At 43.9% G+C, this 23018-nt stretch overlaps 1 protein-coding gene across 1 annotated transcript in view; it reads right to left on the reverse strand.

Moving 5' to 3' along the window:
* The window catches only part of LOC124033450 (ADAMTS-like protein 1), a 36678-nt gene that overhangs the window by 6586 nt on the left and 7074 nt on the right, over window positions 1–23018 (reverse strand). Inside the window, exons 3-6 of the mRNA XM_046345480.1 lie at window positions 11651–11836; window positions 6663–6800; window positions 6088–6378; window positions 4214–4397 (exon numbers count right to left, since the gene is read on the reverse strand). Coding sequence (XP_046201436.1) covers window positions 4214–4397; window positions 6088–6378; window positions 6663–6800; window positions 11651–11836 — 799 coding nt within the window. The remainder of the gene's footprint in view (window positions 1–4213; window positions 4398–6087; window positions 6379–6662; window positions 6801–11650; window positions 11837–23018) is intronic.

Raw genomic sequence — 23018 nt, forward strand, 5'->3', positions numbered from 1 at the left:
ACAGTACTGTACAGTATGAGTGATTATACTATACATGTTGATGAGAACTAGAACCCTCACAGTACTGTACAGTATGAGTGATTATACTATACATGTTGATGAGAACTAGAACCCTCACAGTACTGTACAGTATGAGTGATTATACTATACATGTTGATGAGAACTAGAACCCTCACAGTACTGTACAGTATGAGTGATTATACTATACATGTTGATGAGAACTAGAACCCTCACAGTACTGTACAGTATGAGTGATTATACTATACATGTTGATGAGAACTAGAACCCTCACAGTACTGTACAGTATGAGTGATTATACTATACATGTTGATGAGAACTAGAACCCTCACAGTACTGTACAGTATGAGTGATTATACTATACATGTTGATGAGAACTAGAACCCTCACAGTACTGTACAGTATGAGTGATTATACTATACATGTTGATGAGAACTAGAACCCTCACAGTACTGTACAGTATGAGTGATTATACTATACATGTTGATGAGAACTAGAACCCTCACAGTACTGTACAGTATGAGTGATTATACTATACATGTTGATGAGAACTAGAACCCTCACAGTACTGTACATTATGAGTGATTATACTATACATGTTGATGAGAACTAGAACCCTCACAGTACTGTACAGTATGAGTGATTATACTATACATGTTGATGAGAACTAGAACCCTCACAGTACTGTACAGTATGAGTGATTATACTATACATGTTGATGAGAACTAGAACCCTCACAGTACTGTACAGTATGAGTGATTATACTATACATGTTGATGAGAACTAGAACCCTCACAGTACTGTACAGTATGAGTGATTATACTATACATGTTGATGAGAACTAGAACCCTCACAGTACTGTACAGTATGAGTGATTATACTATACATGTTGATGAGAACTAGAACCCTCACAGTACTGTACAGTATGAGTGATTATACTATACATGTTGATGAGAACTAGAACCCTCACAGTACTGTACAGTATGAGTGATTATACTATACATGTTGATGAGAACTAGAACCCTCACAGTACTGTACAGTATGAGTGATTATACTATACATGTTGATGAGAACTAGAACCCTCACAGTACTGTACAGTATGAGTGATTATACTATACATGTTGATGAGAACTAGAACCCTCACAGTACTGTACAGTATGAGTGATTATACTATACATGTTGATGAGAACTAGAACCCTCACAGTACTGTACAGTATGAGTGATTATACTATACATGTTGATGAGAACTAGAACCCTCACAGTACTGTACAGTATGAGTGATTATACTATACATGTTGATGAGAACTAGAACCCTCACAGTACTGTACAGTATGAGTGATTATACTATACATGTTGATGAGAACTAGAACCCTCACAGTACTGTACAGTATGAGTGATTATACTATACATGTTGATGAGAGAACTCACAGTACTGTACAGTATGAGTGATTATACTATACATGTTGATGAGAACTAGAACCCTCACAGTACTGTACAGTATGAGTGATTATACTATACATGTTGATGAGAACTAGAACCCTCACAGTACTGTACAGTATGAGTGATTATACTATACATGTTGATGAGAACTAGAACCCTCACAGTACTGTACAGTATGAGTGATTATACTATACATGTTGATGAGAACTCACAGTACTGTACAGTATGAGTGATTATACTATACATGTTGATGAGAACTAGAACCCTCACAGTACTGTACAGTATGAGTGATTATACTATACATGTTGATGAGAACTAGAACCCTCACAGTACTGTACAGTATGAGTGATTATACTATACATGTTGATGAGAACTAGAACCCTCACAGTACTGTACAGTATGAGTGATTATACTATACATGTTGATGAGAACTAGAACCCTCACAGTACTGTACAGTATGAGTGATTATACTATACATGTTGATGAGAACTAGAACCCTCACAGTACTGTACATTATGAGTGATTATACTATACATGTTGATGAGAACTAGAACCCTCACAGTACTGTACAGTATGAGTGATTATACTATACATGTTGATGAGAACTAGAACCCTCACAGTACTGTACAGTATGAGTGATTATACTATACATGTTGATGAGAACTAGAACCCTCACAGTACTGTACAGTATGAGTGATTATACTATACATGTTGATGAGAACTAGAACCCTCACAGTACTGTACAGTATGAGTGATTATACTATACATGTTGATGAGAACTAGAACCCTCACAGTACTGTACAGTATGAGTGATTATACTATACATGTTGATGAGAACTAGAACCCTCACAGTACTGTACAGTATGAGTGATTATACTATACATGTTGATGAGAACTAGAACCCTCACAGTACTGTACAGTATGAGTGATTATACTATACATGTTGATGAGAACTAGAACCCTCACAGTACTGTACAGTATGAGTGATTATACTATACATGTTGATGAGAACTAGAACCCTCACAGTACTGTACAGTATGAGTGATTATACTATACATGTTGATGAGAACTAGAACCCTCACAGTACTGTACAGTATGAGTGATTATACTATACATGTTGATGAGAACTAGAACCCTCACAGTACTGTACAGTATGAGTGATTATACTATACATGTTGATGAGAACTAGAACCCTCACAGTACTGTACAGTATGAGTGATTATATGTTGATGTTTTTTTGTTGTAATCATTAGGGATTCATTTTTTGTTTAAACTTTTTATTTTTCACAACTAAATTACGATATGCAAAGGCTATTGAAGCAAATTGCTGCATTTCTGATTCATTCTTGTTCCATATACTTTAGTACAGTCAATAAAGTGAAAATGTGTTATTCTTATTCTATAATGAAATACTGATAAATACTGAAAATTCCTTCAAACTTCAAAGAAAAAAGTTCCTCATTTATGTAATGCTCCCTGTTGTTATTTAGGTCAGTGTGTTATGAGTGACAATGTATGCTTTCTGAGTGAGAACTGTTGCCAGTGTTCTGGTCGAAACTAGCTTATTTTGAGACACGTATAACGTGTTTTTGTGGTTTGAGTGAGTTTTGGAGGTGAGATGAACTGTTTGGCCAAGATGCATGTTGGTAATGAAGCCTGTGTGAAGAGTTTTGAAAAAGTGTCTACCGTATTGACCGATGCTTGTAAAACTGTAATATTCTGCAATATATTTAGATATCTTTGGTAGAAAGAATACTATATTTCCCTTGACAGGGTGATGCTGAATGTAAAAAATGTCTCAACTTATCCCACTCTCCCCCTATTGACTACTACAGTACAAGGAAAAACAATGAAACCTCAACACTTGGACCTGAATGTGATTTATCTATATTGGTCTTGGACAGTTGCTGACATAAAGCAGTAGAATACTAAATAAGGAGCTATAGCCTACATCCCAAATGGACCCCTATTCCCTATAATGTATATTGTACACTACCTTTGACCAGGGCCCATAGGGACACGCATAGGGATCTGTTTAAAAGAAGTGCACTATACAAGGACATTTAGGACACAACTATATTAGACAAGACTCTTTATGACAGTGGCTCATGAAGCTGAATGACCTATTTCCCTGCAGATTTTTCCTCGGGGGTCAGTGAAACCAACGCATCTGTTTTACCTAGAAAAGCAGATGTATATAGTGTGTGTGTGTGCTTGTGTGTTGTGTGTGTGTGTGTGTGTGTGTGTGTGTGTGTGTGTGTGTGTGTGTGTGTGTGTGTGTGTGTGTGTGTGTGTGTGTGTGTGTGTGTGTGTGTGTGTGTGTGCTTGCGTGTTATGTGTGTGTGTGTGTGCTTGCGTGTTATGTGTGTGTGTGTGTGTGTGTGCGTGTTATGTGTGTGTGTGTGTGTGTGTGTGTGTGTGTGTGTGTGTGTGTGTGTGTGTGTGTGTGTGTGTGTGTGTGTGTGTGTGTGTGTGTGTGTGTGTGTGTGTGTGTGTGTGTGTGTGTGTGCTTGCGTGTTATGTGTGTTATGTGTGTGTGTGTGCTTGCGTGTTATGTGTGTGTGTGTGTGTGCTTGCGTGTTATGTGTGTGTGTGTGTGTGTGTGTGCTTGCGTGTTTTGTGTGTGTGTGAGTGTCTGAGAGAGAGTGTGTGTGTGTGTGTGTGAGAGATTGTGTGTGTGTCTGAGAGTGTGTGTACGTGTGCTTGCGTGTGTGTCAGAGAGTGTTTGTGCGTGTGTGTGTGTGTCTGTGTGTACCTGGGGGGGCAGTCATGCAGGTTGCAGGCCAGCTGTGAGGAGACAGGTCTGTCTAGGTGGTGACACCTGGAGGGTGTGACCTCACGTCCCTCTGGCGTGACACAGTGGACCCTCCGTGTCCTCATCCCCCGGTCCCCACACGAGGCGCTGCATGCCGTCCAGTCCCCAAGACGCCACGCAAACTCTGGAGACACACGCATGCACGCACACACACACACACACGTTATTGAGCTGAAACAAACCCCACAGCACGCTCACGCTCACGCTCACACATACACAATATGTTATAAACACCACAGCAGTACTAGCCAGAAACACATCACACAGAACTACAGAACACCCACCCACCACCACACCCACTGACCCACCCACTAGTACATCCACTGACCCACCCACCACCACACTCACCACCACCACACTGACCCATCGACACCAAGTAGAGCAAACCAGATCCTCATTACCCAGTTTGACTTCATACCACAGTATAGCAGTAAAGCAAACTATGGTTTGGCCAACACTGGGCCTATCATTTTCATTCAATAATATCACATTACTGTCATTCAAATACTTCCCATTATGACCAATAAAAGGTTGAGGCACAGCTAGCTAGAGTACACTGCATGCCTGTCCCAAATGGCACCCTATTCCCTACATAGTGCACTACTTTTGACCAGGACCTACAGGTAGTAGTGCACAATGGAAAATGGTGCCATATGGGATGTAACCTGGGGCTGCTGCATATTTTGAGTCTACTGATAATTGTCCCAGCCCTCTGCCTAAGCTCTTCCAGAGCCCACTAATGCTCCAGTTCAGGACACAGAAAGGACAGAAGGGAAGTTTAACTAGAAACAACATGGGGTCCAAGAGGGTTTGGCACAGCTTAAAACGATACAGGGTTTAGGGCTTAAGTTCACTACCATGCCTGAGACACTGCCTGCCGGAGTGTCTCTCTCTCTCTCTCTCTCTCTCTCTCTCTCTCTCTCTCTCTCTCTCTCTCTCTCTCTCTCTCTCTCTCTCTCTCTCTCTCTCTCTCTCTCTCTCTCTCTCTCTCTCTCTATCTGTCTGTCTGTCTCCTCTCTCCCCCTGTCTGTCTGTCTCCTCTCTCCCCCTCTCTCTCTCTCTCTCTCTCTCTCTCTCCATCTCTCTCTCTCTCTGCCTCTCTCTCTCGTCATACTCCTCCACTTCCCTCATGTCTGAATTATAAAAATTCTTCAGAGGAAAGATATGTTCTGATGACTGTGAGTGGTACAAATTCCCATGTTAATTGGGGTCTGGTGATAGCTAACAGCTGTATCCACAGAGAGGATGAGAGTATGTTCCAAATGACAAAATATTCCCTACATAGTGCAAAAGTAGTGCACTATGTATCCATAGTGCTCTGGTCAAAAGTAGTGCACTATGTGGGAAATAGGGTGCTATTTGGGACAAATCCTGAAAGTGAGGTTGGACCTGACAGCACAATAGTCATCATGTGTGTGTTTGATACAGTTAAGAACAGGACATAAGGGGAGGGAGAAGAGAGACTTAATGGAGCTCTACAAAGGGAATGGGTTGATTTGTACAATAAGAGCGTTAGAAGTCAGTGAATACACACACCAGTTAAGACACACGCACACACGTGTTCAGTCCGATGTTCACAGTTCAGTGTAACATCGGACTGCACACATACCTGGAATTACAATGAATGGGTCTCATTAAATGTTATAAATTATGACCAGCAGAAAGTTGTGTGTGCTCTGTTTATACACACACACACACACACACACACACACACACACACACACACACACACACACACACACACACACACACACACACACACACACACACACACACACACACACACACACACACACACACACACACACACACACCTTCAGCATGGACGTGGATCCAAGCAGACAGCAGCTGTGTGTTGTCGTGGATGGGTGTCTGGCACCGGTAGTGTCCGGAGAACCTTCCCTGCACCGTGTTCACCTCCAGAACACGACCTCCCACCAGTATACGGTACTGAAGACCCAGACCAGAACCCAGACCCTGATTCTGCCCAGGACCCAGCCTCTGTCCTGCGGCAAAGTCTGGTCCGGTCCAGGTGGACTCCTTCAGAGTGTGGTTCTGGTAGTCCCAACGGACAGGCCCTCTATGGTCTGGAACCACTGGGCATCCTGGAATGAGAGAGGGAGGCCTTTGGTCATTTTGATAATGCTTGAGGCAGTGTGTGTGTGTGTGTGTGTGTGTGTGTGTGTGTGTGTGTGTGTGTGTGTGTGTGTGTGTGTGTGTGTGTGTGTGTGTGTGTGTGTGTGTGTGTGTGTGTGTGTGTGTGTGTGAGTGTGTGAGTGAGTGAGTGAGTGAGTGAGTGAGTGAGTGAGTGAGTGAGTGAGTGAGTGAGTGAGTGAGTGAGTGAGTGAGTGTGCATTCATTCATACTTGTGTAAGCGTGTGCGCAGTACCTATGCGTAGGATGTCTCCAGGTCTGATGGTCACAGTGGTTCCCATGCGTGAAGCCATGAGGACTCTCCTCCTGCTCAGCTCCTTGAACTGCTGGGACATTGTAGAACCTCTGCCTGGAGCTGGGTCTGGAGCTGGACCTGTCAATCAATCCATCAATCAATTAATAACTCCATATGTCAATCAATCATTCACTGGGGCAAGAAAAGTGAAACCACAGTCAAATCTAAACAATATGGCAGAATGTTTCTGTCCTCCTCCCCTACCATGTTCTAACTAGGGCCTTCAGGACAGGCTTCAAGTGTTGTCATAGTTGATTAATTAATCTCTCATTTCTGTATTAGTCCTGGTAAGATTCAACATATCATCATGGTGTATGGAGGTTTACAGTAGGTTATCATCATGTTGTATGGAGGTTTACAGTAAGATAACATCATTGCATGGAGGTTTACAGTAGGTTGTCATCATGTTATATAGAGGCTTACAGTAAGATAACATCACATTGTATGGAGGTTTACAGTAGGTTGTCATGTTGTGTGGAGGTTTACAGTAGGTTATCATCATGTTGTGTGGAGGTTTATAGTAAGATAACATCACATTGTATGGAGGTTTACAGTAGGTTGTCATGTTGTTTGGAGATTTACAGTAGGTTATCATCATATTGTGTGGAGTTTTACGGTAGGTTATCATCATGTTGTTTGGAGGTTTACAGTAGGTTGTCATGTTGTGTGGAGGTTTACAGTAAGATAACATCACATTGTATGGAGGTTTACAGTAGGTTGTCATGTTGTTTGGAGGTTTACAGTAGGTTATCATCATGTTGTTTGGAGGTTTACAGTAGGTTGTCATGTTGTTTGGAGGTTTACAGTAGGTTATCATCATGTTGTATGGAGGTTTACAGTAGGTTATCATCATGTTGTGTGGAGGTTTACAGTAGGTTATCATCATATTGTGTGGAGGTTTACAGTAAGATAACATCACATTGTATGGAGGTTTACAGTAGGTTGTCATGTTGTTTGGAGGTTTACAGTAGATTATCATCATGTTGTATGGAGGTTTACAGTAGGTTATCCTGTTGTTTGGAGGTTTACAGTAGGTTATCATCATGTTGTTTGGAGGTTTACAGTAGGTTGTCATGTTGTTTGGAGGTTTAGAGTAGGTTGTCATGTTGTTTGGAGATTTACAGTAGGTTGTCATCATGTTGTGTGGAGGTTTACAGTAGGTTGTTAACATGTTGTGTTGAGGTTTACAGTAGGTTATCATCATGTTGTGTGGAGGTTTACAGTAGGTCATCATCATGTTGTGTGGAGGTTTACAGTAAGATAACATCACATTGTATGGAGGTTTACAGTAGGTTGTCATCATGTTGTGTGGAGGTTTACAGTAGGTCATCATCATGTTGTGTGGAGGTTTACAGTAAGATAACATCACATTGTATGGAGGTTTACAGTAGGTTGTCATCATGTTGTGTGGAGGTTTACAGTAGGTTGTTATCATGTTGTGTGGGGGTTTACAGTAGGTCATCATCATGTTGTGTGGAGGTTTACAGTAGGTTAGGATATGTTCCAGCGTAACAGACATCATGTAAGAGGAGAACTGTAGACCATGGTCGGTACAGAATACAGAGCATGTTTAGTGAATGTCTGAGTGTTAGACAAATACAGTTGAAGTCGGAAGTTTACATACACCTTAGCCAAATACATTTAAACTCAGTTTTCACAATTCCTGATATTTAATCCTAGTAAAAATCCCTGTTTTAGGTCAGATAGGATCACCATTTTATTTTAAGAATGTGAAATGTCAGAATAATAGTAGAGAGAATGATTTAATTCAGATTTGATTTCTTTCACCACATTCCCAGTGTGTCAGAAGTTTACATACACTCAAATAGTATTTGGTAGTGTTGCCTTCGAATTGTTTAACTTATGTCAACATTTCGGGTAGCCTTCCACAGGCTTCCCATTCCTCCCGACAGAGCTGGTGTAACTGAGTCAGGTCTGTAGGCCTCCTTGCTCGCACATGCTTTTTCAGTTCTGCCCACAAATTTTCTATAGGATTGAGGTCAGAGCTTTGTGATGGCCACTCCAATACCTTTACTTTGTTGTCCTTAAGCCATTTTGCCACAACTTTGGAAGTACAGTGCCTTGCGAAAGTATTCGACCCCCTTGAACTTTGCGACCTTTTGCCACATTTCAGGCTTCAAACATAAAGATATAAAACTGTATTTTTTGTGAAGAATCAACAACAAGTGGGACACAATCATGAAGTGGAACGACATTTATTGGATATTTCAAACTTTTTTAACAAATCAAAAACTGAAAAATTGGGCGTGCAAAATTATTCAGCCCCCTTAAGTTAATACTTTGTAGCGCCACCTTTTGCTGCGATTACAGCTGTAAGTCGCTTAGGGTATGTCTCTATCAGTTTTGCACATCGAGAGACTGAAATTTTTTCCCATTCCTCCTTGCAAACAGCTCGAGCTCAGTGAGGTTGGATGGAGAGCATTTGTGAACAGCAGTTTTCAGTTCTTTCCACAGATTCTCGATTGGATTCAGGTCTGGACTTTGACTTGGCCATTCTAACACCTGGATATGTTTATTTTTGAACCATTCCATTGTAGATTTTGCTTTATGTTTTGGATCATTGTCTTGTTGGAAGACAAATCTCCGTCCCAGTCTCAGGTCTTTTGCAGACTCCATCAGGTTTTCTTCCAGAATTGTCCTGTATTTGGCTCCATCCATCTTCCCATCAATTTAAACCATTTTCCCTGTCCCTGCTGAAGAAAAGCAGGCCCAAACCATGATGCTGCCACCACCATGTTTGACAGTGGGGATGGTAAGTTCAGGGTGATGAGCTGAGTTGCTTTTACGCCAAACATAACGTTTTGCATTGTTGCCAAAAAGTTCAATTTTGGTTTCATCTGACCAGAGCACCTTCTTCCACATGTTTGGTGTGTCTCCCAGGTGGCTTGTGGCAAACTTTAAACAACACTTTTTATGGATATCTTTAAGAAATGGCTTTCTTCTTGCCACTCTTCCATAAAGGCCAGATTTGTGCAATATAAGACTGATTGTTGTCCTATGGACAGAGTCTCCCACCTCAGCTGTAGATCTCTGCAGATCATCCAGAGTGATCATGGGCCTCTTGGCTGCATCTTTGAACAGTCTTCTCCTTGTATGAGCTTAAAGTTTAGAGGGACGGCCAGGTCTTGGTAGATTTGCAGTGGTCTGATACTCCTTCCATTTCAATATTATCGCTTGCACAGTGCTCCTTGGGATGTTTAAAGCTTGGGAAATATTTTTGTATCCAAATACGGCTTTAAACTTCTTCACAACAGTATCTCAGACCTGCCTGGTGGTTTCCTTGTTCTTCATGATGACCTCTGAGACTATCACAGTGCAGGTGCATTTATACGGAGACTTGATTACACACAGGTGGATTGTATTTATCATCATTAGTCATTTAGGTCAACATTGGATCATTCAGAGATCCTCACTGAACTTCTGGAGAGAGTTTGCTGCACTGAAAGTAAATCTATTTTGTGAAGTGCACCAGTCCCTCCTGCAGTAAAGCACCCCCACAACATGATGCTGCCACTCCCGTGCTTCACGGTTGGGATGATGTTCTTTGGCTTGCAAGCCTCTCCCTTTTTCCTCCAAACATAATGATGGTCATTATGGCCAAACAGTTCTATTTTTGTTTCATCAGACCAGAGGACATTTCTCCAAAAAATACGATCTTTGTCCCCATGTGCAGTTGCAAACTGTAGTCTGGCATTTTTATGGCGGTTTTGGAGCAGTGGCATCTTCCTTGCTGAGCGGCCTTTCAGGTTATGTTGATACAGGACTCGTTTTACTGTGGACACAAGTCATTTATCCAACAATTGTTTACAGACAGATTATTTCACTTATAATTCACTGTATCACAATTCCATACTTTTGTACCTGTTTCCTCCAGCATCTTCACAAGGTCCTTTGCTGTTGTTCTGGGATTGTTTTGTACTTTTTGCACCAAAGTATGTTCATCTCCAAGAGAAAACGCCCCTCCTTCCTGAGTGGTATGACGGCTGCGTGGTCCCATGGTGTTTATACTTGCGTACTATTGTTTGTACAGATGAACGTCGTACCTTCAGACATTTGGAATTTGCTCCCAAGGATGAACCAGACTTCTGGAGGTCTACAATCTTTTCTGAGGTCATGGCTGATTTTATTTAGATTTTTCCATGATGTCAAGCAAAGAGGCACTGAGTTTGAAGGTAGGCATTGAAATACATCCACAGGTACACATCCAATTGACTCAAATTATGTCAATTAGCCTATCAGAAGCTTCTAAAACCTAAAGAAAAGGCACAGTCAACTTAGTTTATGTAAACTTCTGACCCACTGGAATTGTGATACAGTGAATTATAAGTGAAATAATCTGTCTGTAAACAATTGTTGGAAAAATGACTTGTGTCATCCACAAAGTAGATGTTCTAACCGACTTGCCAAAACTATAGTTTGTTAACAAGACATTTGTGGAGTGGTTGAAAAATGAGTTTTAATGATTCCAACTTAAGTGTATGTAAACTTCTGACCTCAACTGTATTTCAGAATAATCGTTCTTGGACCACCCTGGTTTGGTCAGGGTAGCGTGTGTGTGTGTGTGTGTGTGTGTGTGTGTGTGTGTGTGTGTGTGTGTGTGTGTGTGTGTGTGTGTGTGTGTGTGTGTGTGTGTGTGTGTGTGTGTGTGTGTGTGTGTGTGTGCGTTTGTGCGCGCGTGTGTGTGTGTGTTCCACAATGAGGTGTGATTAACATTTGAGAGGAGATGGATTTTACCACCCTGATAGCTAGCACAGCGCCAGCCCTACACCTCAGCTGTGTGTGCGTGTGCGTGGGCTGCCACAGCACTTGTGTGTAAATCTGTGTATACACTACGCACGCTCGTGTGTGTGTGTGTATGTGCGCTCGTGTGTGTGTATATGCACGCTCACATGTGTGTGTGAACCCACCGGTGACATGGAGAACAGTGGAAGCGGTGGATTTTCCTATGGGGTTGGCAGCCATGCAGGAGTAGGTGCCTTGGCTCTGGAGAGTGACGTTTTGGAGCCACAGAGAACCAGAGGGCAGGGGTACCGCCACGCTGACATCTAACACACCCTCCTTCCTCTGCCAAGTTACTGTAGGCTGAGGCACACCTGGTAGAGAGAGAGGGGAGAGGAGGGGGAGAGAGAAAAGTTACAGACAGACAGACAGACAGACAGACAGACAGACAGACAGACAGACAGACAGACAGACAGACAGACAGACAGACAGACAGACAGACAGACAGACAGACAGACAGACAGACAGACAGACAGACAGACAGACAGACAGACAGACAGACAGACAGACAGACAGACAGACAGACAGACAGACAGACAGACAGACAGACAGACAGACAGACAGACAGACAGACAGACAGACAGACAGACAGACAGACAGAGAGCACTAGTGTAAGAGACACAAGACTGAGGATAACTGATTCAGACATCCCACAAATCACAGAATACTTCACTTTAAACAAATACAAAAACACACATAGAATGTCCAACATAGATGAACGCCCTGATGACAGAGAGACTGATTAGACTACTTGAGACGGGTTATTACTGATCACTGGGACAAATCAGAGCACTGGATGCCAATCCTTACGTCTTGACCACTCCCTTCAGACATACACATATAGTATAGTCCCAAATGGCACCCTTTTCCTTATGCAGTGCAATATTTCCATATGGGCCCTAGTCAAAATGAGTGCACTATATAGAGGATTGGTTACCGTTTGGGACACAAGCCCTGAACAGCATGTGCCAGTTGGCTTGTACTTGGCTACAGTTATTCAAACATATTGCTATTGGGTCTGAGCAGCCACGGCCAGACTGTTACTAGACAAGCTCATTCTGTTTTGTCTCACATAGTCAATCTATGAATCAGGGATGGGGGTCAATTCCATTTCAATGGCGAAGGTGCATAAAGATGGAGGAATTCAGAAATGAAGTCATTGTTTTTAGCTCCACCCAGAGAGTTCTTAAACTACGGCGCGCGACATGGTCCAATGTGCCAGTAAATCAGCACAATCTACTTGTTTCGTTTTTTCTAACTGCCGCCTTCTTTGGGGATTGAACTGGGATCATGTTTACTGTGTCAATGCCAATACATCTTTGGGGATAGAACTGGGATCATGTTTACTGTGCCAATACATCTTTGGGGATAGAACTGGGATCATGTTTACTGTGCCAATGCCAATGCATCTTTGGGGATAGAACTGGGATCATGTTTACTGTGCCAATGCATCTTTGGGGATAGAACTGGGATCATGTTTACTGTGCCAATGCATCTTTGGGGATAGAACTGGGATCATGTTTACTGTGCCAATGCCAATGCATCTTTGGGGATAGAACTGGGATCATGTTTACTGTGCCAATGCCAATACATCTTTGGGGATAGAACTGGGATCATGTTTACTGTGCCAATGCCAATACATCTTTGGGGATGCTGGGATCATGTTTATGTGCCAATGCCAATACATCTTTGGGGATTGAACTGGGATCATGTTTACTGTGCCAATGCCAATACATCTTTGGGGATTGAACTGGGATCATGTTTACTGTGCCAATGCCAATACATCTTTGGGGATAGAACTGGGATCATGTTTACTGTGCCAATGCCAATACATCTTTGGGGATAGAACTGGGATCATGTTTACTGTGCCAATACATCTTTGGGGATAGAACTGGGATCATGTTTACTGTGCCAATGCATCTTTGGGGATAGAACTGGGATCATGTTTACTGTGCCAATGCCAATACATCTTTGGGGATAGAACTGGGATCATGTTTACTGTGCCAATACATCTTTGGGGATAGAACTGGGATCATGTTTACTGTGCCAATGCCAATACATCTTTGGGGATAGAACTGGGATCATGTTTACTGTGCCAATACATCTTTGGGGATAGAACTGGGATCATGTTTACTGTGCCAATGCATCTTTGGGGATAGAACTGGGATCATGTTTACTGTGCCAATGCATCTTTGGGGATAGAACTGGGATCATGTTTACTGTGCCAATGCATCTTTGGGGATAGAACTGGGATCATGTTTACTGGGGATAGAACTGGTATCATGTTTACTGTGCCAATGCATCTTTGGGGATAGAACTGGGATCATGCCAATGCATCTTTGGGGATAGAACTGGGATCATGTTTACTGTGCCAATGCCAATACATCTTTGGGGATAGAACTGGGATCATGTTTACTGTGCCAATGCCAATACAAAACATGTGCAATGGAAAGCATTGAACAATAGGGTGAACTTAGTAAATTAGGCATTTGTGGTAAGTACATGGAGGCCGCCATCTTAATATATGCCATTTAGCAGACGCTTTTATCCAAAGCGACTTACAGTCATGTGTGCATACATTCTACGTATGGGTGGTCCCGGGGATCGAACCCACTACCCTGGCGTTACAAGCGCCATGCTCTACCAACTGAGCTACAGAAGGACCATCTTCATGCTATAGGAATATGAGCTTCCTATAGCATAAAGATGGGCTCATTGTAATGGCTGGAATGGAATTTCCATATATTTGATGTGTTTGATACCGTTCCATTTATTCCATTCAAACAATTACTATGAGCCCGTAATCCTATAGCTCCTCCCACCAGCCTCCACTGTGCAGTACCACATACCTGCTCCTGTGACCTCTTCTGGTTCATGTGTTGATGGTCTCTACCACAGGAGTGCGCTGTTGTATCACCTCCGTTCAACTAACTAACCAATACCTCGTACCAACTGTCATTTAAGTTATAATGCCTGAGAAGCCGGTGTTTGCAGGATATATTGGCAGGATATATTGCTAGTCTAAAAGAAAGGGCAGATAATGTCTACATGCTTTTTACAGTAGAGAGAGTTTATAAATTGCCTGGCTGGGCTGATAAGACAGTGGACTGTGCAGTGAGTTTGAACAGTAAATAGACATTTCAACGTCATAGCCTTAGCTGGTGGAATAGACACGGGCTGGAACTCTGTTTTAACCTATCAGCATCCAGGATTAGACCCACGTGTTGTATAATTATCAGCATACATAGACATATAATGTGGAAATTGAGAAAGTTGAGATGACAAAACAGCTTGGAGCAACCTTAGATTGTAAACTGTCATGGTCAAAACTTATTGATGCAGTAGTAGCTAAGGTGGGGAGAAGTCTGTCTATAATAAAGCGATACTCTGCCTTCTTAACAACACTATCAACCAGGCAGGTCCTACAGGCCCTAGTTTTGTCGCACCTTGACCACTGTTCAGTCGTGTGGTCAGGTGCCACAAAAGAATTACTTAGGAAAATCGCAATTGGCTCAGAACAGGGCAGCACGGCGAGCCCTTGGATGTACACAGAGGGCTAATGTTAACAATATGCATGTCAATCTCTCCTGGCTCAAAGTGGAGGAGACATTGACTTCATCATTACTTTTATTTGTGAGAGGTATTGACATGTTGAATGCACCGAGCTGTCTGTCTAAACTACTGGCACACAGCTCAGACACAGGACATGCCACAAGAGGTCTCTTCACAGCTCCTATGTCCAGAACAGACTATGGGAGGTGCACAGTACTACATAGAGCCATGACTACATTGAACTCTATTCCACATCAAGTAACTGATGCATGCAGTAACATTGGATTTTAAAAAACAGATTAAAAAACACCTTATGGAACAGCGGGGACTGTGAAGCAACACAAACATTGGCACATACACACACAATAACATACGCACTATACATACACATGGATTTAGAACTGTAGATATGTGCTAGTGGTGGAGTAGGGGCCCGAGGGCACACAGTGTGTTGTGAAATCTGTGAATGTATTGTAATGTTTTTAACATTTTATAAACTGCCTTAATTTTGCTGGACCCCAGGAAGAGTAGCTGCTGCTTTGGCAGGAACTAATGGACCCCAGGAAGAGTAGCTGCTGCTTTGGCAGGAACTAATGGACCCCAGGAAGAGTAGCTGCTGCTTTGGCAGGAACTAATGGACCCCAGGAAGAGTAGCTGCTGCTTTGGCAGGAACTAATGGACCCCAGGAAGAGTAGCTGCTGCATTGGCAGGAACTAATGGACCCCAGGAAGGGTAGCTGCTGCTTTGTCAGGAACTAATGGACCCCAGGAAGAGTAGCTGCTGCTTTGGCAGAAACTAATGGACCCCAGGAAGAGTAGCTGCTGCTTTGGCAGGAACTAATGGACCCCAGGAAGAGTAGCTGCTGCTTTGGCAGGAACTAATGGACCCCAGGAAGAGTAGCTGCTGCTTTGGCAGGAACTAATGGACCCCAGGAAGAGTAGCTGCTGCTTTGGCAGGAACTAATGGACCCCAGGAAGGGTAGCTGCTGCTTTGTCAGGAACTAATGGACCCCAGGAAGAGTAGCTGCTGCTTTGGCAGAAACTAATGGACCCCAGGAAGAGTAGCTGCTGCTTTGGCAGGAACTAATGGACCCCAGGAAGAGTAGCTGCTGCTTTGGCAGGAACTAATGGACCCCAGGAAGAGTAGCTGCTGCTTTGGCAGGAACTAATGGACCCCAGGAAGAGTAGCTGCTGCTTTGTCAGGAACTAATGGACCCCAGGAAGAGTAGCTGCTGCTTTGGCAGAAACTAATGGACCCCAGGAAGAGTAGCTGCTGCTTTGGCAGGAACTAATGGACCCTAGGAAGATTAGCTGCTACTTTGGCAGGAACTAATGGACCCCAGGAAGAGTAGCTGCTGCTTTGGCAGGAACTAATGGACCCCAGGAAGAGTAGCTGCTGCTTTGGCAGGAACTAATGGACCCCAGGAAGAGTAGCTGCTGCTTTGGCAGGAACTAATGGACCCCAGGAAGAGTAGCTGCTGCTTTGGCAGGAACTAATGGACCCCAGGAAGAGTAGCTGCTACTTTGGCAGGAACTAATGGACCCCAGGAAGAGTAGCTGCTGCTTTGGCAGGAACTAATAGACCCCAGGAAGAGTAGCTGCTGCTTTGGCAGGAACTAATGGACCCCAGGAAGAGTAGCTGCTGCTTTGGCAGGAACTAATGGACCCCAGGAAGAGTAGCTGCTGCTTTGGCAGGAACTAATGGACCCCAGGAAGAGTAGCTGCTGCTTTGGCAGGAACTAATGGACCCCAGGAAGAGTAGCTGCTGCTTTGGCAGGAACTAATGGACCCCAGGAAGAGTAGCTGCTGCTTTGGCAGGAACTAATGGACCCCAGGAAGAGTAGCTGCTGCTTTGGCAGGAACTAATGGACCCCAGGAAGAGTAGCTGCTGCTTTGTCAGGAACTAATGGACCCCAGGAAGAGTAGCTGCTGCTTTGGCAGAAACTAATGGACCCCAGGAAGAGTAGCTGCTGCTTTGGCAGGAACTAATGGACCCTAGGAAGATTAGCTGCTACTTTGGCAGGAACTAATGGACCCCAGGAAGAGTAGCTGCTGCTTTGGCAGGAACTAATGGACCCCAGGAAGAGTAGCTGCTGCTTTGGCAGGAACTAATGGACCCCAGGAAGAGTAGCTGCTGCTTTGGCAGGAACTAATGGACCCCAGGAAGAGTAGCTGCTGCTTTGGCAGGAACTAATGGACCCCAGGAAGAGTAGCTGCTACTTTGGCAGGAACTAATGGACCCCAGGAAGAGTAGCTGCTGCTTTGGCAGGAACTAATAGACCCCAGGAAGAGTAGCTGCTGCTTTGGCAGGAACTAATGGACCCCAGGAAGAGTAGCTGCTGCTTTGGCAGGAACTAATGGACCCCAGGAAGAGTAGCTGCTGCTTTGGCAGGAACTAATGGACCCCAGGAAGAGTAGCTGCTGCTTTGGCAGGAACTAATGGACCCCAGGAAGAGTAGCTGCTGCTTTGGCAGGAACTAATGGACCCCAGGAAGAGTAGCTGCTGCTTTGGCAGGAACTAATGGACCCCAGGAAGAGTAGCTGCTGCTTTGTCAGGAACTAATGGACCCCAGGAAGAGTAGCTGCTGCTTTGGCAGAAACTAATGGACCCCAGGAAGAGTAGCTGCTGCTTTGGCAGGAACTAATGGACCCTAGGAAGATTAGCTGCTACTTTGGCAGGAACTAATGGACCCCAGGAAGAGTAGCTGCTGCTTTGGCAGGAACTAATGGACCCCAGGAAGAGTAGCTGCTGCTTTGGCAGGAACTAATGGACCCCAGGAAGAGTAGCTGCTGCTTTGGCAGGAACTAATGGACCCCAGGAAGAGTAGCTGCTGCTTTGGCAGGAACTAATGGACCCCAGGAAGAGTAGCTGCTACTTTGGCAGGAACTAATGGACCCCAGGAAGAGTAGCTGCTGCTTTGGCAGGAACTAATAGACCCCAGGAAGAGTAGCTGCTGCTTTGGCAGGAACTAATGGACCCCAGGAAGAGTAGCTGCTGCTTTGGCAGGAACTAATGGACCCCAGGAAGAGTAGCTGCTGCTTTGGCAGGAACTAATGGACCCCAGGAAGAGTAGCTGCTGCTTTGGCAGGAACTAATGGACCCCAGGAAGAGTAGCTGCTGCTTTGGCAGGAACTAATGGACCCCAGGAAGAGTAGCTGCTGCTTTGGCAGGAACTAATGGACCCCAGGAAGAGTAGCTGCTACTTTGGCATAATCAATACAAATTCAAATATGTGTTTTTTTCTTACGAGAAATGCATGTACACAAAACTCACTGGAGATGAATCCAATATTGAATATACTGACAAGGTAAAATGGTGTGTGTGAAGGTCCAGTGACTGTTTCTCAGGATCTCTAACCTCAATGATACAGATTACATTACCTTATGCAATCAGGATGGTTTATAAGATCTAATAGCTTGGATCCTACAGGTGGTGTGTGTGTGTGTGTGTGTGTGTGTGTGTGTGTGTGTGTGTGTGTGTGTGTGTGTGTGTGTGTGTGTGTGTGTGTGTGTGTGTGTGTGTGTGTGTGTGTGTGTGTGTGTGTGTGTGTGTGTGTGTGTGTGTGTGTGTGTGTGTGAGAGAGAGTGTCTTTCAGTGTTTGCCTTTCCATGTATGTGTCTGTGTCTGTGTCTCTTTCTCTGAGTGTGTGTGTGTGCATTGTGTGTGTGTGTGTGTGTGTGTCTTGGAGGGAAGCCAACTCCTGCCAGACATCTCTCCACAACCCTAAGTAACAAATAAAAGACAGTGTCTCTTTACATTGCCTTTAAATACCTTTCTCTCTCCCCTCGTCTCCCTCTTTCTCTCTCCATTTCTCCCTTCTACTCTCACACACACACACACACACACACACACACACACACACACACACACACACACACACACACACACACACACACACACACACACACACACACACACACACACACACACACACACACACACACACACACACACACACACACACACACACACACACACACACACACACACACACACACACAGCTGCTTTAATCACCAGTGATTGAATGGGATGAGAGAGAGGGTGCTAGGGTGTGCAAGGTGTGTGTGTGTCTCTGTGTGTGTGTGTGTCTCTGTGTGTGTGTGTGTTTCTGTAAAGGTGTAAGGCCAAAACAAATGAGACTTAAATAACATGTCCTTTCATCTCAGCCGGTTCTCACTAAGGTGATGATGAGGCTGGATTCGCATTCCAAATGGCTCCCTATTCTCTATATAGTGCACTATATGGGTCCTGGTTAAAAGTAGGGTGCTATAAAGGGAATAGGGTGGCATTTAGGAGGCAACCTGGGAAGATTCAACCCAATAACTATGGTGTGGTTGGTCAAGGTTATTGGCTGTCTCCAATAACCCCCCGGCCTATCCTCCAATGTCCCATAGTGCACCACAGCCCAATGTGGGTGTCAGATAGGGCTGTGGTCAAATTGAGTGCCCTATATGGATTCAGAGGTTGTGCACTACATGGTGAATAGGGGGTCAGATATGACTCTGGTCTAATACCACTGCAGATCATAAATGACAAACATCTCTAGCAAAAAATGCTAAAAGGAATCATTTTGTTGTGTTGTGAAATTGCATGATACTGTAGCCAATTGCCAAGCCTCGTCACAAACATCACTTCTCAATCAAAGCTCTGCTCTCATTTTATACACCTCATTACAGCTGTAACTGAACCAGGAAGTTTAAATCCATGTGTCATGGTGGCTTTCCACACCATTCACTTTTCAACTAACTGTGTCTTTCTGCGTGTCTACACCATAGCTATGATCTGCCACATAACCATATGGATACATAAAACCCATGTTAGTGTATTAGATCGCAGTAGAACTAGGCTGACATTCATTTGTGTTCACCACAGTATATTACTGCCAAAGAGCAGCCAAAACTACAACTGACAAAGACCAGTGTGGAGAAAATATCCTACTATTTTCACTATATATATGCTGTATAGATATGCTGTATAGATACAAGTTATTGTTTGAAATACAATTTCAACACAAGGTATGTCCAATTCATAGCTTGATCATGTCTGCCTGAATATGCTACCTTATACCAGATATCTATTATTGCTTGAAATTCAATTTAAACACATGGTCGATCAATTTGGAGCTTGACAATGTGAACCACAAAATGGAGGGACTGTCTGTCCCTATGAGATCCACATAATTAGAATCACTATGGCATGATCCATTCTACAGTTTTAAAAAGAAATGTGATATCTAGAACCTAAAAGGGTTCTTTGGCTGTCCCCATAGGAGAACCATTTTGGTTCCATTTATTTATTTTTAATTTTTATTTTACCTTTATTTAACCAGGCAAGTCAGTTAAGAACATATTCTTATTTTCAATGACGGCCTGGGAACAGTGTTCAGGGGCAGAACGACAGATTTGTACCTTGTCAGCTCGGGGTTTGAACTCACAACCTTCCGGTTATGGGTGGTCCCGGGGATCGAACCCACTACCCTGGCGTTACAAGCGCCATGCTCTACCAACTGAAGGACCATCTTCATGCTATAGGAATATGAGCTTCCTATAGCATAAAGATGGGCTCATTGTAATGGCTGGAATGGAATTTCCATATATTTGATGTGTTTGATACCGTTCCATTTATTCCATTCAAACAATTACTATGAGCCCGTAATCCTATAGCTCCTCCCACCAGCCTCCACTGTGCAGTACCACATACCTGCTCCTGTGACCTCTTCTGGTTCATGTGTTGATGGTCTCTACCACAGGAGTGCGCTGTTGTATCACCTCCGTTCAACTAACTAACCAATACCTCGTACCAACTGTCATTTAAGTTATAATGCCTGAGAAGCCGGTGTTTGCAGGATATATTGGCAGGATATATTGCTAGTCTAAAAGAAAGGGCAGATAATGTCTACATGCTTTTTTACAGTAGAGAGAGTTTATAAATTGCCTGGCTGGGCTGATAAGACAGTGGACTGTGCAGTGAGTTTGAACAGTAAATAGACATTTCAACGTCATAGCCTTAGCTGGTGGAATAGACACGGGCTGGAACTCTGTTTTAACCTATCAGCATCCAGGATTAGACCCACGTGTTGTATAATTATCAGCATACATAGACATATAATGTGGAAATTGAGAAAGTTGAGATGACAAAACAGCTTGGAGCAACCTTAGATTGTAAACTGTCATGGTCAAAACTTATTGATGCAGTAGTAGCTAAGGTGGGGAGAAGTCTGTCTATAATAAAGCGATACTCTGCCTTCTTAACAACACTATCAACCAGGCAGGTCCTACAGGCCCTAGTTTTGTCGCACCTTGACCACTGTTCAGTCGTGTGGTCAGGTGCCACAAAAAAATTACTTAGGAAAATCGCAATTGGCTCAGAACAGGGCAGCACGGCGAGCCCTTGGATGTACACAGAGGGCTAATGTTAACAATATGCATGTCAATCTCTCCTGGCTCAAAGTGGAGGAGACATTGACTTCATCATTACTTTTATTTGTGAGAGGTATTGACATGTTGAATGCACCGAGCTGTCTGTCTAAACTACTGGCACACAGCTCAGACACAGGACATGCCACAAGAGGTCTCTTCACAGCTCCTATGTCCAGAACAGACTATGGGAGGTGCACAGTACTACATAGAGCCATGACTACATTGAACTCTATTCCACATCAAGTAACTGATGCATGCAGTAACATTGGATTTTAAAAAACAGATTAAAAAACACCTTATGGAACAGCTGGGACTGTGAAGCAACACAAACATTGGCACATACACACACAATAACATACGCACTATACATACACATGGATTTAGAACTGTAGATATGTGCTAGTGGTGGAGTAGGGGCCCGAGGGCACACAGTGTGTTGTGAAATCTGTGAATGTATTGTAATGTTTTTAACATTTTATAAACTGCCTTAATTTTGCTGGACCCCAGGAAGAGTAGCTGCTGCTTTGGCAGGAACTAATGGACCCCAGGAAGAGTAGCTGCTGCTTTGGCAGGAACTAATGGACCCCAGGAAGAGTAGCTGCTGCTTTGGCAGGAACTAATGGACCCCAGGAAGAGTAGCTGCTGCTTTGGCAGGAACTAATGGACCCCAGGAAGAGTAGCTGCTGCATTGGCAGGAACTAATGGACCCCAGGAAGGGTAGCTGCTGCTTTGTCAGGAACTAATGGACCCCAGGAAGAGTAGCTGCTGCTTTGGCAGAAACTAATGGACCCCAGGAAGAGTAGCTGCTGCTTTGGCAGGAACTAATGGACCCCAGGAAGAGTAGCTGCTGCTTTGGCAGGAACTAATGGACCCCAGGAAGAGTAGCTGCTGCTTTGGCAGGAACTAATGGACCCCAGGAAGAGTAGCTGCTGCTTTGGCAGGAACTAATGGACCCCAGGAAGGTAGCTGCTGCTTTGTCAGGAACTAATGGACCCCAGGAAGAGTAGCTGCTGCTTTGGCAGAAACTAATGGACCCCAGGAAGAGTAGCTGCTGCTTTGGCAGGAACTAATGGACCCCAGGAAGAGTAGCTGCTGCTTTGGCAGGAACTAATGGACCCCAGGAAGAGTAGCTGCTGCTTTGGCAGGAACTAATGGACCCCAGGAAGAGTAGCTGCTGCTTTGTCAGGAACTAATGGACCCCAGGAAGAGTAGCTGCTGCTTTGGCAGAAACTAATGGACCCCAGGAAGAGTAGCTGCTGCTTTGGCAGGAACTAATGGACCCTAGGAAGATTAGCTGCTACTTTGGCAGGAACTAATGGACCCCAGGAAGAGTAGCTGCTGCTTTGGCAGGAACTAATGGACCCCAGGAAGAGTAGCTGCTGTTTTGGCAGGAACTAATGGACCCCAGGAAGAGTAGCTGCTGCTTTGGCAGGAACTAATGGACCCCAGGAAGAGTAGCTGCTGCTTTGGCAGGAACTAATGGACCCCAGGAAGAGTAGCTGCTACTTTGGCAGGAACTAATGG

Source organism: Oncorhynchus gorbuscha, linkage group LG04 (assembly GCF_021184085.1).
Source record: "Oncorhynchus gorbuscha isolate QuinsamMale2020 ecotype Even-year linkage group LG04, OgorEven_v1.0, whole genome shotgun sequence".
Taxonomy (NCBI): Eukaryota; Metazoa; Chordata; class Actinopteri; order Salmoniformes; family Salmonidae; genus Oncorhynchus; species Oncorhynchus gorbuscha.